A 15,889-nucleotide genomic window follows, 5' to 3' on the forward strand; every position below is an offset into this window, starting at 1 on the left:
AAATGAAAGTTTAAGACGATATCAGATGTGGTTGAGTGCTTGCTTTTTTTCTTTTTAATTTTATTTATTTATTTATTTATTTTTATTGGCAACTTTAAACTTAGAAACTTATCTCTATTTTCCACTAATAAAATTTGTTTGGGGGCCTGGCCCCCGTTGCTCTCCCCGCTTCCACTCATAGTTACATTCCTGTTCTTCCGTTTTTCCCCCTCTATCACATTCCTTTCGTTCTTATATTATTAACTCAGTAATAACTATTTCGTTTGAGAGATGTTCAAGTAATACAGTAACGTGAAGTATAGATGTTTTCGTCCGTCATTAACCGTAACGCGCCTTCGGGAATTGTGAAACTGCTATCGACAGCGGGACGCTCATGGAAGCAAGAAAATTAAAACGTTTACTTCATTAATTTTCCCAACCAATTTTAGTGAAAAGGACACTAGTTGGCAACAGTGAAACCAGTCTTATCATCGGTTTCGGCCTAAAGACGGCAAAATTAACTTTGTCTTTATATATGTGTGTGCGTAGAACAATAACCCTTTGTTCGAAAAGTTGCTGAGAGACTTCTTCTACTTCAGTTCTCATGAGAACGAAAATCAGTAAGTCACTCCAGTTGCCTAAGTGACATCAAAACTAATTGGTGGTTGGACAATTTTTGGTCATCAACTAATAGTGGACAATGTTATATTGGGTGAGTGATTATCAGTCACGTGACTCACGGTGACCAGAAGAGGCGGAAATCAGTCGGTGGATGAACAGTGAAACCCCCATCACGGCAGGGAAGTCAAGGATAAGCCGTGCCATAGGTTGCAACACGGAAGAGAATTGTAAGTAGCCACAAAATTGCATTTCTGATATCAGAGGAAGAGTTCAGTGTTAGGATCGCCAGAGGAATATTGTTTGAAAAGTCATAGTGAAAGAATAATACAATATGTTCAATTAGCACGCCAGCTAGTAAAGTGCCATTGTAGAAATAATAATAATAATAATAATAATAATAATAATAATAATAATAATAATAATAAAATAACAGCGCGCAATTGCTTACGCACAACTCATTCTTAACGAGCCACTTACATATAAATAAATGTGCACAACCTATTGCTAATGTAAAATAGGAAAAGAATAATAGTTAGTTGAAAATATCAAAAGATAACATCTGATATTCTTATTTTAACGGCCGTATATTGTGTAAATGTTGTAAACATTATTGTTTTTCTTACGTAGTGTTCTTACATATTTTGAAGGTTATTAAATTGTGATAATCAAAGTGTAATACTAAATGTAGTAACAATCTTAAAGTGAAAATATGAGTAGTTAAACGTAATTACTATTTGAGTAATCATTTTGTTTTGTAAATTCTATTCCTTCATTAACGCGAGGTTGTAGGTTACTTGATGTGCTTCGCATCCAACGTCGAAGTAGTGAGCTGTCCCTCGCAATACGTATAAATAGTAGAAAAGAGAAAAAGAATAATTAAGCCAATTTTGATACTTTGATAGCTCGTACGTAACCGACCACATTGCCTATCAATTTGTTATTTAAATCTTCCCAAGTTTAAATAACAATTGACAAAGCATGATATGTGTCCTAGTGGAGGAGATGATTGGGACTTTGCATTTTTCGATACCTCTCAGCTGTGAGCGCAAGGGCATAGAGGCGTGACCTCCAATACTAGCGATAACAAAACTTTGAATTTAAAATGATTGACTTCTTTCATCCCCTGTAAATAAATTGCAGGTCATGATTTATTTTTCTCAGGAATGAGCTCGCTTTCTGGCGAGAGAAAGTAATAAATACATTATTACAAGAAATTCCAAATTGAAGAAATAGCAACCTGAGAATGAATGTATGCACTTTATTATCGTGTATTAAGCGCGCGATGTTTACGTGCTTTAATTCATTTTCATTTCTTATCATAGAAAATTAACAATACTTAAATGTCTAGACCAAACACAAAAGCTGGCTGTGTCCCATAATCGAAAAGAACTAGCAAAAGCAAATTAGTTTGCAGTGGATCGAGGTGGCGTACGTAGCAGAAAAGAAGAAAAAAAATACAATCATCAACATTAGGCTTTATTTATAACACCATATTTTTGTATATAAAGGTGGTCGAGAAGCGGGGAAGGGAGTACATACTAATTTATTTTTGCTAGTTCAGTGTGGTTGGTCAGGTTGCAGAGGTAGGATCGAAAGTGAAGAGGTGTTGTAGTTGTGGTGGTGGTTTTATTCAGTGTTTCTACAGATAATAATAATGTCAGTTTCCGAATATTCCGAGACCACATTCAAGCCTTCCTGGTTGTTAGATAATTCTTTATCATGGATTCGGAAAATTTTCTGCTCATGCAGCACTTGTTGGAATGTTTTTTCACTGAGTAACGTAGGGCGGTAAGCGGTAGCAAGCAGGGTTTGCCCAAGTGGGCCCAGCCCGAAAAAAACCCACCGGGTTTTTTCGGGTTGGACCCACCTGAAAAAACCCATTTTAAAACCCACCTGGGTTTTTGACTTTTTTGTTAGTGTATTATTGGTACAAGTAAGGTGATCACATTGAAAGTTATTTTTATCAGATTTTAAACTTTCTTTGAGCGAATTATATGCTTTCATGTTAAGATAGACAACAATATTCAACATAAGACCTTTACAAAACTCTAAATGCACTGATTTGATTTGATTGATTTTGAGTTTAACGTCCGTTTCAGCATCGAGGCTATATGAGACGTGGACCTACTGATTAACGTGGAATCCGAACCACGTGGGCTCCCACCGGAAATCGAACCCGGGTCTCCCACGACAAAGGCGCGTATGCTAACCGCTTAGCCACGGAGGAGCTCTCTAAATGCACTGAATGAATGAATAAATAAATAAATAAATAAAACCCTCACCTTAGCTTGAGATAATTGTAGAACAAGTTAATATGTTGATTATGCTTATAGCCTATTTGAAGTAAAGTAAGCGATTGTATATTTTAGAAAATACTTTCCGTGAATAGTGTGTTTCCTGACCCGGCACCGCCGAGGGACGTTATCCCTCATACGTTGACGGGTTTAAGGTCATAGGTGCCGGTACTAACAGTAAATATGTAAATACATTAGTAAAACTATTAGTATTATTTCTTACCTTTGATGGTAACAAAAGTATTCAGTAAAACTTGGTTTTCCAACAACAACAGTTAAGTTCAGTCATTTGTTGCTAGCCTTCAAATAAGCACTCTGTAGAATCAACACTAGCAATAACGTAAAAATTCTTGTCAAAATTAAGAAGCTTAATGCTCGGAGCTCCGAAGACTACGTAACGCTTACTATTTCAAGTGCTGCATTCAAACTTCAGTATTAATGGAAGTTTCGATGTGCAGTAAAGCAAGCTGCATTTTCAGGGAAAACCCATCGTGAAAGAAGTGTTCGGGAAATTCCCGCAATTGAACCCACAAAGCATCGAAAGTGAATACTTCAACAAAAAACTATTTATTTTACGCTGGAGGATATTTCATTTCATTTTAGACATTTTAAAACATTTACTTTATAAAATATGAATTATAGGCCTATCTTTGTTAATTGTTTTAAATTAATTTTCAGAAAAGAACGGTCTTGCAACAAGTGCTCGGGTAATTCCCGTAATTGAATGCACAAAGCATCGAAAGTGAACTTCAACAATAAGACCATTTATTTTACGTTGAAAAATATTTAAGACATTTGGATGAATTATGTCTTTGTTTTAAATTAATATAGCTGTTTGGTATTCATATTTGGCGAACGTCACTGAGGCTCCTAGGATGACTCGATCTACATTTGTTCGTTTGTCTGCCTGTACCACACAATGTTCAACTTTCGGTCTTTTAAATTTTCAGGATACAAACCAGAGACACTCTAAATTTTCTGTTTAGATTTTGGCAGCATACCAACGTAAAATTACAAAATGGCGCGCTTTAAAAAAAAAAAAAAATAGCTGATATCCACTGACGAAAATCCTGGGGGTATGATGGGGACATATCCCTTATAATCTTGGAACTGTCCCCTCAATAATCCAATTGGAAATGTGTCTTTTGGGAAGAAATGTGATGATTTTTGTCCAAATCTGACCGCCTCCAAATGTTGAAGACAACTTTGCTCCCCACCCATGTTGTCCCGGAGTCCCACACAGGGGACATAAAATATGACGATATTATTATTACTTTACAACTTTAAAATCAGATTGGCAACATTGAAAACTGTTTACAGGGAATGATCATATTTGGATCATCCCTTGTAAACAGTTTTCAATGTTGCCAGTCGCATTTTAAAGTTATAAAGCAATAATAATGTCATATTTTATGTCTCCTGTGGAGGACGCCGGAACCGACATGGGTAATCCTCCCCAGCATTGCTTTTCGCCTTCATAAATATATATATATAAATAATACCGTCTTACCCGTCTCCCCAATGTTGAAGACAAATTTGCGCCGCTGATATCCACGCTACAAAGAGCAATTTTAGATCTTTCAAGTTGAAATTTTCAAAGTAGAAGCACAACTGTATATATTTTGGCGCCATAAAATTTCAAAATGGCGGCCATTTTTCAAAATAGCAGGTATCCGTGCTACAAGGTGCAATTTTCGGCCTTTTTAAGTTGATATTTTGAGGGTAGAAGCACAAGACCTTCTAAATTTGCTGTATAGATTTTTTCGGCGATCCAATATAAAATTTCAAAATGGCGGCAATTTTTTCAAATCAGCAGTGAATAGAAAGTTGTTGCAAGTTGTGTCAATGACACTCATAAAATGTAAATCATATTTTAACATTTTTACCCCAAAGAGATTGAAATATTTCGAAAAAAAACAATAAAACCCGAAAATACCCGAAAAAACCCACATGGGCCGTTTTTTTTTTTTTCAAAAATACCCGGGTTTTTTCAAACCCTGGTAGCAAGTCACATGAATAGTACAAAACATATTCAGATGACCGCATCTCTTTCAATATTAGGAACAGCTATGCCTTTCTGAATGAAGGAATCAAGCCAGTACTTGGAGTGTCATCCTTTTTGTATCTCATCTATACAGAATTTAGAAGTTTCTGCTGATCTTCAATGCTCAAATATGAATTCTACGATGTAACTGGGTACGAGTTAGGGGACGAAACATGATTTAAAATGTGATGCAACTTAAATTTGTATAACCAGAAGCTTTTAGTGCTTCGAGTTCATGCATACGAGTTGATATAGAAAATAAAGAAAATTATCATGTGAAAAACTTCGACATTGGTTTTGCTGTACATACTTTCTTTAAGAAATGGCAGCCAATAACTGTTTTGGACATATTGGATTTTGACCAATATTGCAAAAAGTATCTACAGAAATTTGTTCTTAAATTGTTGAAGAAGTCACCTTGAAATTGCAATTTAGCGAGAGCATTTTTTGTGTTTGGGTCTTAATGTTTTTGCCGGATGTAATGTTGGAGTAAATGCCATGAAACGTCTTTTAATGAACTAGCTGAAAATAATTGGTTAGATGGCTATAAAGCAGATAGAATTGTGCTCGAATCCAAATTGTAAAACAATTATGAGTTAGTATTGTAGAGTTTGTTAGTGTGTGAATGACTTTCGGCTAAGGAGTGTGAATACTTCAGAGAAAAATGATTTAAAAAATGTTAAAATGGTCTTGATTTCCTCTCATTCAAATCTAGAAAAAAGGATTTTCAATCATTGCACGACCCGGATAATTTAAAAGAAGAAACTTTAGTCACACTCAGACTTGCGTACGATTGAGTAGTATCTTTTAGTGGCCGTGAAAAACAATTATAACGGACCATTTTGGCACATGGTCCTTACAGTATATGTATGCATTTTGTCAAAGATTATTTATATCAAGATGTTCAATTTATTAGTATATATGCAGATTCGGAATAATGAATTATATAATAAAATTCAATTTTCTATTTAAATATTTAACGAATTTATGTAACAAAATAACATGATACATTTTTCTTTCTAATCTATTGTAAATTTGATTAGAACTTTTTTTCACACATGAAATCTTAAAATTGTTTATAAAAAATATGTTAAAACAAATCTGTAAGAAGAAGAAGAAGAAGAAGAAGAAGAAAATTGTAATGACAGAACGTACTAAGATGAAGGAAAAGGTTTGATGTATGAAGTTCCTGTCACAAAATATTACTTATGCTTTGTGATTGAAAAAGTTTGAATTATTTCTTCACCAAATACACCTATTGTTTACAAGGATAGTGTTAGTTAATTTGGTGCATAGAATAATAATTAAGCGATTAATTATTTATTTATTGTGGATTTCTATTAACTAATATTCAATTTGTTTTCGTTCCTGAAGTCCCATAAATATGAGAAACATGTACGAGTAAACAGTTAGCATTCCTGACAATATCTTATCACCTGAATACGTCATACTTCTCTGTCATTTACTTATAGATATTTCGAGATGAGTAATAAGCAGGTGAAAATAAGTAGCTGTTCTTGGCAGATGATAGTATATCTGGTCTACAGTGGTGAAGCGTACTGATGGTGGATGTGGCTGTATAGCATAGTACAACGATAGTCGCTAATGCATGTTTGTCAGGATACTATAATAGTCACGGTGAAACTAAATATTTGAGGCAACGCTGCAATATTTAGCCACATGGTGCCAATAGACCTGTCTATTGCGTCTGTAGCGTATTGTTCTCTTTAAAGACTTCACGTCTGTGGCATATAATTAATTTTAAAACCTGATTGAGACATGTATTATGAGGCGCTATAGTCATACGTACTTCATTCCCGTCCATCATCCTAATGTTCTTTTTTGTGATATTGATTAACTGTTAACTGCCATTCCAGCTATATTTAATAGTCATCAGTATTTCAGAAGACCATCTGAATAGTACCAATCACTTCCACATCGCTGCGCACCAAGACCGGGGGACTTGGCAGCGTACCTTTCGATATCCAGGCCAACATAAAACTTTTAATCTATTTGGAACCGTCTTGTGTTGCCTTGACGATGTTCGTAGGAGTGACTCGGCGATGAGAAAGGGCGGCTACACAATTCGTAAAGAAATCCATGATTCATTATGCACGAAATGCTCGTAGTTGTTTCGCAGAAGTAACAAATCACCTATGAGAGGAAAAAGAAAAGAAACAAACAGAAGTTAAAGACAGGAAAATAGAGGTCATTCTGAACGAGCTTGAAGCTAAGAAGACTAAAATAATGAAAGGTTGAGTTGAGTTGATTTTTAGTTTAGCGTCCCTTTCAGCAGCGAGGCTATATGAGACGGGGCCTCATGATTAACGTGGAATCCGAACCACATGAGCTCCCGCCGGGAATCGAACCCAGGTCTCCCACGCGAATGGTAAGATTACGAAAGGTTTGCACAATATTGATCAGAAAATAAAGCATTTGGAGAAGTAAATTGAATTACATAATATGGTGGACAACATCGTATGCGTGGGTTTCCTTCCACCAGTTTTTCCATCATCGTTCACTTGCTTTAATCTTTCGTCTTCCTTAGTCTAAAAGGCATAATCACTGAAAGTTTCGTTTTCAATTACATAATATTATTCATTTTTTCTAAAGAAATTTTAATATACCGCTGCTAATTTTATGGACATATATCGTTTTCGGCGAGTGTCTTCCCCTTTCCTGTCATGTGGGACGAAACTTTCATCATATGATTAAAGATTCAAGTGTCAGGAAGACGTTTAATTTCTTGCTTTGTGTAAGAATTTTTATTAGACAAATATTCTGTAACCTCATAATAAAATACGTTATATTTGTTTCTATATTACTCATTTCTCTAGGTAATTAGGAAAAGATATATTACTTATCATCATTATCATGTTTCCTTGGTCTTGTTTTTTTTTTTTCATCAAAATGAGAAAGTCTGTAGGCTAATTACAAAAAAAAAAAAAAAAAAAAAATGGTATAACACTGTTGTTTCTTTCCCTTAAATTATTTTGTTTTGTATTTTTGTATCAAAGAAAGTACCAGCTATCTTCTAATTCGAGAAAATGTAGTAGTTGTTTTCAATACTTTTCCTGCATTTTGCGAAAGAGAGAAAGCATTTTGAATAGCAACATCAACGCCCCACAGAAATAGAGCCCACCGTGGCTTCTTATATTCGTTCTGTAACCAGGGCTCCGACCGACTTGAGAAACCTTGAAAAGTCAGGGAATTCAGCCTACTCGTAAACAATCCTTAAAGAAAAAAAAAATCACGAAAACCTTATAAAAACTGAAAAAATCAGGGAATTTTAAGTATCTTTTCTTTACTTTCAGATCTTTTTCTTACCTGGCTGTTTGGGAAATAAATTAGTTTTGCAAACTTCTCTGTCTACGCACGCACTATATATACATGTATACTCACGGAATTGTTCGACTTACCCTTTAATAAGCAACTTGATGAGATATCAACATTGTACCTGCAAAGTTTGGCAGCGGTGTAGCAGATCTTGTTATCCTGACATAACTAATGCATGAGCAAAGCTTATATAGGTTTCATTTGTGTTTATTCTTGAATATATTAAAGTGATATGATGCTTATTGTATTAATATGTATAAGTGCACTTACGAAGTGGCAAATCTTCGATCTCAAAGGGTGATGAAGAAATTGAGGTAGTTCTTCCAAAAGCATGAAAATAAAATTCGCGCTAGCTTGTTTGTAAACCAGTAATGGCTCAATGTCTCCGTAGCGCAGTAGTTTAAGCGACGGATTTGTAACTTACAGATTCATGTTCGACTCAAGGCCATGCCATTTTCTTCCATTTCTACAGTGTTACAAGGGAATTTACTCCTGAGCGATGAATTTACTCCTTTGAAACTTCACTCTGAAGAACAGTGCTATCGTGGATGTAGACCTACATACGAAACATTTTATCAAAATGTATTAAATCTTTTCCAGTCATGAAAATATAAATAATAACTATAGTATCCTAATATTTGCATTTAAACATTTATTTACGTATATATGATGTAAACGGGGGAAATTTTCAATTGAAGAAATATGTGAACAGCAACCTTCTTTGACAGTCTTCCTATATAGACCAGCAAGTGAGCCCTAATAAAATCGTGACAGATAGAGCACTGGTAAAATAATACAGAAAATGAAAGTGATGAAGCTAAAGATCGGTGGTTCGAATCCGCGCCAGACAACACACGTGACACAAATCAGAAAAAAAAAAAAAATACTACATTGAACTAGTTATACAGTGACATCATATACACCAATAAGCACCTTGCTTCATGCGAAAACTATGCTTGTATGAAACAAACGTATCGCATTTGTGGCCAATTAGTCCCGGTTTCGAGTTCAAATGGAGGACAATTTCTCTTGGATGTAAGCCGAGAAGCGGTTTGAATTCCGCTTTAAGCTTATGTGACCCCTTCCAGCATAACCCGGTTAAGGCGAAACAAGCTTACTTCTGTCCATATGTGATATAAATACATAGAGCAAATTATTTAAACCAAAAAAACCTGGTTTAAACCAAAAAAAAAAAAACGAGTTTTTTTGATTTTTTCAATAAAAAAAAATTGTTTTTGCCAACCCTGCCAGCCAGTTTTATATTACCCTCTCTCATTCATCAAACTATTCGTAACAGTTAACTATTCATGAGTAATGAATATTTATTACAAAGAGTTCAAGTGATGTCGTAGTTACATGGGACAAGAATAGAAATTCAAGTACAAAACGTTTTTCGAGTACCTCTTCATAAAGTATTGAAATCGTAGATTCTCAATTTCAATTTTATTAATTTTATGTATCAAGATAAATATCTTAAATGCCCTATATTTATTGCAAGCATTGGAAGAAAACCTGGATGTTATCTGTTGCTATTACGCACAAGATTAAAAAATAGAAACTAAAAATAAAATAATGATATCTAAAATGTATATTGATATTTGAAAAGCTATCGATCATATAAGGAAGTGTTTACATTTAGTAAGTTCTTTCTTATAAGATGTATTTTGCCCCTGTGTTTGCCTACGTTGTAAACTTTACAACTTGTTTATTTCTCATTTTAAAAAAATATAGTAGACTTTTAAGTTCAAAGAATATGAAAAGTTTGTTGGTGGTCTATTCACCTAATTTTAGAAGATACTAATTATGTAATGTAACATGTCGGTCTGTATCATTAACGTTTCTGAAAAGCATTTCGTTCTTTTTCTAGGATAATTGCATGAGTGAATTGAACACTCTTTTTGCCAAGGTAGACGAGAGGAGACGGGTAAGTGAGCAAGGTTTTCTTTGTTTTAATTAATTGCATGGGGGAAGGAAGGCATCAACTGTGCCAGTGGGTTGTTTCAAGTCATTCATCATGTTGTATCAATTACCATAGCAACAACCATATTGTGCTAAAGTCAGTCATATTGAAAAGATATGATAGAATCAATAATAATGCTTTCCAGTTTTATCGATATTTTTTAAAAAACAGCTCCTCGTATTAATTGATAGCAAACTCAAAATTAATTCTTTATTTTAAATACTTACTGTAGAGTAAATATTAAGTGTATGGTGAAGTACTCGCAATTTCTTGACGGCCTCATTGGGTGGTCTGGAGAGCTGACCTATTAGTCTTCTCCACTCAATACATGATAGTGAAACAGATATTTTCTCTGAATTCCTATGTTGCCAACAGATTCAAACTGAGCGTCAGTTTTCGGTCAGGATAGAGTGTAAGCTTTCTGCTTTGCCCTATATTACTTACAGTAAGGAATGAAATGTCTTAAATGTTTTGACAAAGAAATAAAAAACTTGAAAATCCGGTTCTTCGTATTGCTTTGAAAAATAATACGAAGAAAATCTTTCTTCTTTCATTGAGAATGAACGAGGCATGCTGTAAGATTGTGGTCAGTGTATTCGCTTGTTCATTTCTTTCCTCTCCTTGTAAGTTTCATTCAAAAGAAAGAACAAACTTGGATGTTCTTTCTTTTCTTTTCTTTTTTCTTTGTTTCCTTTTGTTTTTAAAGTTATAAATGTAAATGAATTCGGAAATACGGGATTATAATCTGTATAAAAATTTATTCAACTTTAATCAATAAGGTATTTGAAATATGGTTGAGTAATAACTCACTTTGTTGTTTACGTGACAGATAAGGCAGCAAGAAACAGATGTAAAGAATCTACGAATAATGTACTACGTAAACTGTTCATACGTATTTTACATAAATTATGCTTGTAAAATTCTGCACCAATAAAGTTTTAATGCAATTAGTATATTTCAAACTTTAATGTAATTGTTAGATTTCTGCATCAATCGTTCTGGTTCCGATTAATTTTCTTTCTCTGATTTTCTCTCGTGGCACTAGAAGAACATCAATATAGTACATTAACAGTTGATTATATCTTTCTGTTCTTTATTCTATGAAGATGATAATAATGTATACTATTTAGACCACAGTTGTCAGAAGCCTACGATTAAAATTAGTAAGAAAGTAGTCTTTGAAAGCGACGGAGAAGGAAACAAAGAGAATTCCGTCCTAGGACCGCATGTGAGTGTTGGAAACTGTTGGGAAGAGAAAAACAGTATTAAGACTAACGAAAGATTTGATTCGATTAGAGTTGAGCGTTCCGTTCAGCACCAAGGCTATATGGAACATAGACCTACAGATTACAAGGGATCCGAATCACGTGAGCTCCCGCGCCGAAGACGAGTACAGCTAACAAAAGGAGAATAATAAACTGTTAGTGCGTTCTTAAGAATTCATATTATGATTAATGCTGGAAAAGAAAGATGAAAACAATTACAGTTGGTAACACCTTCTTAAAGAAGATCATTTTTATTTCAATACAAAAGGTTAGCAGGTCACAGCGCATTGAAGCTTCTCACTTTTTCAGTTGACTTCAGTTAGTCACAGCACAATACTTATATAATTACAATAATACTGTATTTTGAATGCTGCACACAGTTCATAGGTAAAATATCTCCTCGGTCCCAGCAATTTTTTGGGGTAGAAATGTTATGTTCTAATATTATAGTTACCTTCGGTTGTATACCCTGTTAGCCAGTTTTCAGTTATTCTTTCTTATATCTTTGTCATTTGTCCGCTGAGTGCATGTCGCCTATAGGCAACATGGGGACTCAGTGTATACATCATGTAGAATTCACATGTCGCCTATTGGCGACACGGGGTCCGAGGAGGATATAACCTGGTAGAATAGGCTACAAAGTAAAATAATAATAATGAATTATAATACAATTGTAACCCTTGTTAGAATATTGAGATTCTATAAATATCTTAGATCGAAAATAATTTTAAAATCAAGTTTTAAGTTTAAAAAAAATTGGTGTATGTTCTAAAATACATTTCTGAAACAATTTAATTAAAGTTTCATTTAAAAGAAATTAGTGAATCTTTTAAAATTTTCATGCCTGTCAGATGCTGTGGACTATGTTCATCTTTGTGTAGATCATCATTCTAAGAGCCGAGTGGTGATCAGGCGCCATCCCATCATGCCCAGACGTATTCAATAAAGCTTAGGTCCAGAAACCTAGGAAGCTGGAGTAGAAGGCATATACCAGGTAGACCACATTGGATTCACTTGGCGGTATAAGGAAGCGCGCGATATGCTAGTGGAAGTAGGTTCTAGAAGATATCCAGATAAGGTCTAGGGAAAGGATTGACGATACGAATGCACAACGTATTATGAATCAAGACCTGTGGCCTCTCAAGCATAGTCGCTAATGCTCTCGCCTTCGGTGCGAGCGGTCCCGGGTTCGGGAATTCGGACGAAAAAGTGCAAAACGCTTTTTCAAGCCAGCCATCCAGAATGAGGTTTTCCTGGGTTTTCCTTATTCACACCAGGCAAATGCCGGGGTGGTACCTAACTTATAGGTCCCAGGCCGCTTCCTTCCTTCCCTTTCCCCAGATACTGTGCTCGCCAAGAAACGTCATCCCTCAAACATGACGGGCTAAATGGACATCGATGCCGAAGGCCCAGAAATCTAAATCCTAAGTGAATCAAGACCAGAGACGAGTGGGATATGTAGCTTGTTTCCCCCTCTTCTTATCAAATTTGACTAATGAGAACCAGCTGAATTTTCCCCTCGTACCTACAAGTTTACATACACGCACAGAACCATCTCTATGACTACTATCCTCCATTTTCTTGCTGTTGCAGTCTCTTCTGACACCACGGGAAACGTTCTTGGTGATTGTCAGTTGTAAGAAGTTAATCGTGTGATATTGCCTGATTATGTTAGATTAATATTCAACAATTGATTGTTTTATGTTTGTGCGGTAACTGTATTTAGTGTTCCAGGGAACTATGGCGGCTCTGATTGCATTAGCGGTCTCCGTCCTGTCAGTAAGGGCGATCCAAATGATCCTGTTTTCCAGGTGCACTTCGGCTAATAGAATCCTCTGCCTGCCATTGTGTACCCACTTATGGACTGCTAACAAAAGGACATGCCAACGACAGTTCAACGGAACGACTGTCTGACTTCTTAATATCTCAGTCTATGGCAGCGTTTCCCAACTGGTGTGCCGTGAATGGGCCGCTGGTGTGCCGCGAGGAATCGAAACAAAATAATTAATTTTATAGCAATTAAATTGCGAAACGTAGGGAAAAATGTATATTTGTATTCCACATTACTATGAATCTACAATTTTAAGTTTCATACCTTGTTACTGTTCTGTACATTTCTAATGTTGAAAAAAAGTATTTGTTATCATTGTTATGACCATTATTGCCTCTTTATTGTTGCAGACTATTTCATAACTTGAAAATTTAAAATATCATTCAATCCTTTCTTTAAATTACCTACATTTGTGTTTTAAAAGTAAAAGAGATTTGTTTGTTCCTTCGTTATTTAGTGATCTTCCTTCTTAGTAAAAGGTTGGATACAGTTTTTAAAAGAAAGCGTATTTTTAAAAACCTGAGTCCAATATTTCATTGGAATTGTTTTCTACTTTTAAATTAGAATGAAAAATAAGCATAATGATTTACCACGGGGAAAAAACAGTGAAAGAGCTTTCTTCTCTGTGAAAAGGAGATCAATAATCACAGAAAAAAATACCACTGTGTTTTATGTTTACAAATGATGATATCTATAAGTGTGCCGCGAGAATCCAAGTAACACCCGTAGTGTGCCGCAAGTTAAAAAAGGTTAGGGAACGCTGGTCTATGGCTACGTTCGAAGACACTAAATTGTACAATAGGCGTTCACTGAGGTGGTGATGGGATTGCACCACATTCAGTTCCAGCCATCTCGTTGTCCAATAACCATCATACTACTAGCAGCATGTTCTCTGCAGACACTACAATCACTCTACCATTTACAGTGGCCGGTGTGCAGGAACCTTCAATTTAAGATCAACATGCCTCTACAGACACGCATTCTATGGCGCGAATTTCTTTTCAACTGGATGATGTACTGTGTACTGACATATCTAAAATTCTTTGATATTATTGTTTTAGTTTCACAGCGTACGCAACAAAAAATCAGCTTTGAATATGAAAGAGATTATAGGAACGAAGAAATAAGGAAGTTGAATTGTTATAATTTGGAAAGGGACATAGAACAAAGATGCAATTAGTATATGTATGTAGTATTCATTGATTTAGAAAATGCTTTAACTACTTGAACTGGATAATGTGAAAAATGCTTGTAATGAAAGAAAAGACTAGACTCGGAAGAAACTTACGTATTAACAAGCATTAAAAATTGGAATACAAGAAATGCTATAGGATAGTGAAGTTGGAAGAGTTGTTCGACAAAAAGTTTACCGTTTATTTCCATTGTTTACTGTCTGGAAGAGTTTGCTTAGGATGCAGGTTAATTTAATAGAAACTAAAGAAAGGATTGGTGTATTTGCTTTTCAGACAATATGACTGCCGTGGCGGAATCTGAACAGAAATTTAAGATAATGATAGAAAAGATAAAGAAAGACTGAAGTGACTAATTTTCAATACTTAGCTAGTATTATTAAGGAAGATGAAATTATAAATGATAAATGGTGAAATATCTTTAAGATGACTGTCGTGATAATTATGGGCAGCACACAATATGAGTCACTGAATGAACAGTTACAAAGGAAACTTAAATGCTGAATATTAAATTGTACGGAACAGAAATGTGGTCATTACGAGAAGACAACAAAAATATTGTACTTGAGTTCTGCAAAATTTGTTTGTTAAGTAGAAGGGAAACGTAGTAGATTGGAACGATAAACCAGTAAAACACATTAGGAATAATAAGAGTGACATCATTAAAAAGATGTTAGAAAATTATAGGAGAAGAAATTGTAATTTCAGTGACGTGGTAGAAAAATGATGGAAAGAAAACAAAAAAGGTAAAGAAATATGTAATTAATGGATAGTATTAATGGTATAACTTCTACATCGAGACGTAGTTCCCTAAGGCTTATAGTAGCCTATATAGAAATTTCTAAATATGTATCAAATGACCTGCTAACTGAAGTCCCGCTATCCATTTCCCTCATGATTTCGATGTAAAATAGTTGGAGTCTGTAAGCTTTCATTGTTTAGTAGTTGCGCTCAATTTTTATGTGCCAGAGACGCTCATGATCAAAGTATCAAAAGCACATATAAGTAAGTAAGTAAGTAAGTAAGTAAGTAAAAAAAAATCCGTAGATGGTATCTATTTTATTTGTGTTGAAAAAACATGGTTGCTGAACTCGAGTTTTTTGCGAGTGAGCCCTTCTGGCTTTGTAAGTTGGAAAATAATTGAAAATTCAATACCGCATCTGAAATCGCAGAAAGGTCAGTCAAAAATTACGTATGACCAACGAGCTAGAAAGAGGAAAAAGGGGGCGTGAAGTATACAGGGTTTACAAAAGACGGCGCCAGGTAAACAAGATTAAGAAACACTGCGTAAAGTGAAGTAAAATTAAGTATACTAAAGAGCATACCTGTTTTATTCCATCGAACATCAGTTCAGTTGCACGGAAAGCAC

The 15,889-nt window shown here is 34.9% G+C and overlaps 1 protein-coding gene across 1 annotated transcript in view; it reads left to right on the forward strand.

Annotated features, from left to right (window-relative positions):
- The window catches only part of STUB1 (STIP1 homology and U-box containing protein 1), a 74,928-nt gene that overhangs the window by 29,940 nt on the left and 29,099 nt on the right, over positions 1–15,889 (forward strand). Inside the window, exon 5 of the mRNA XM_081731347.1 lies at positions 10,142–10,198. Coding sequence (XP_081587473.1) covers positions 10,142–10,198 — 57 coding nt within the window. The remainder of the gene's footprint in view (positions 1–10,141; positions 10,199–15,889) is intronic.

The sequence above is a fragment of the Thermobia domestica genome, chromosome 11 (genome assembly GCF_964235325.1).
Source record: "Thermobia domestica chromosome 11, izTheDome1.hap1.1, whole genome shotgun sequence".
NCBI lineage: Eukaryota > Metazoa > Arthropoda > Insecta > Zygentoma > Lepismatidae > Thermobia > Thermobia domestica.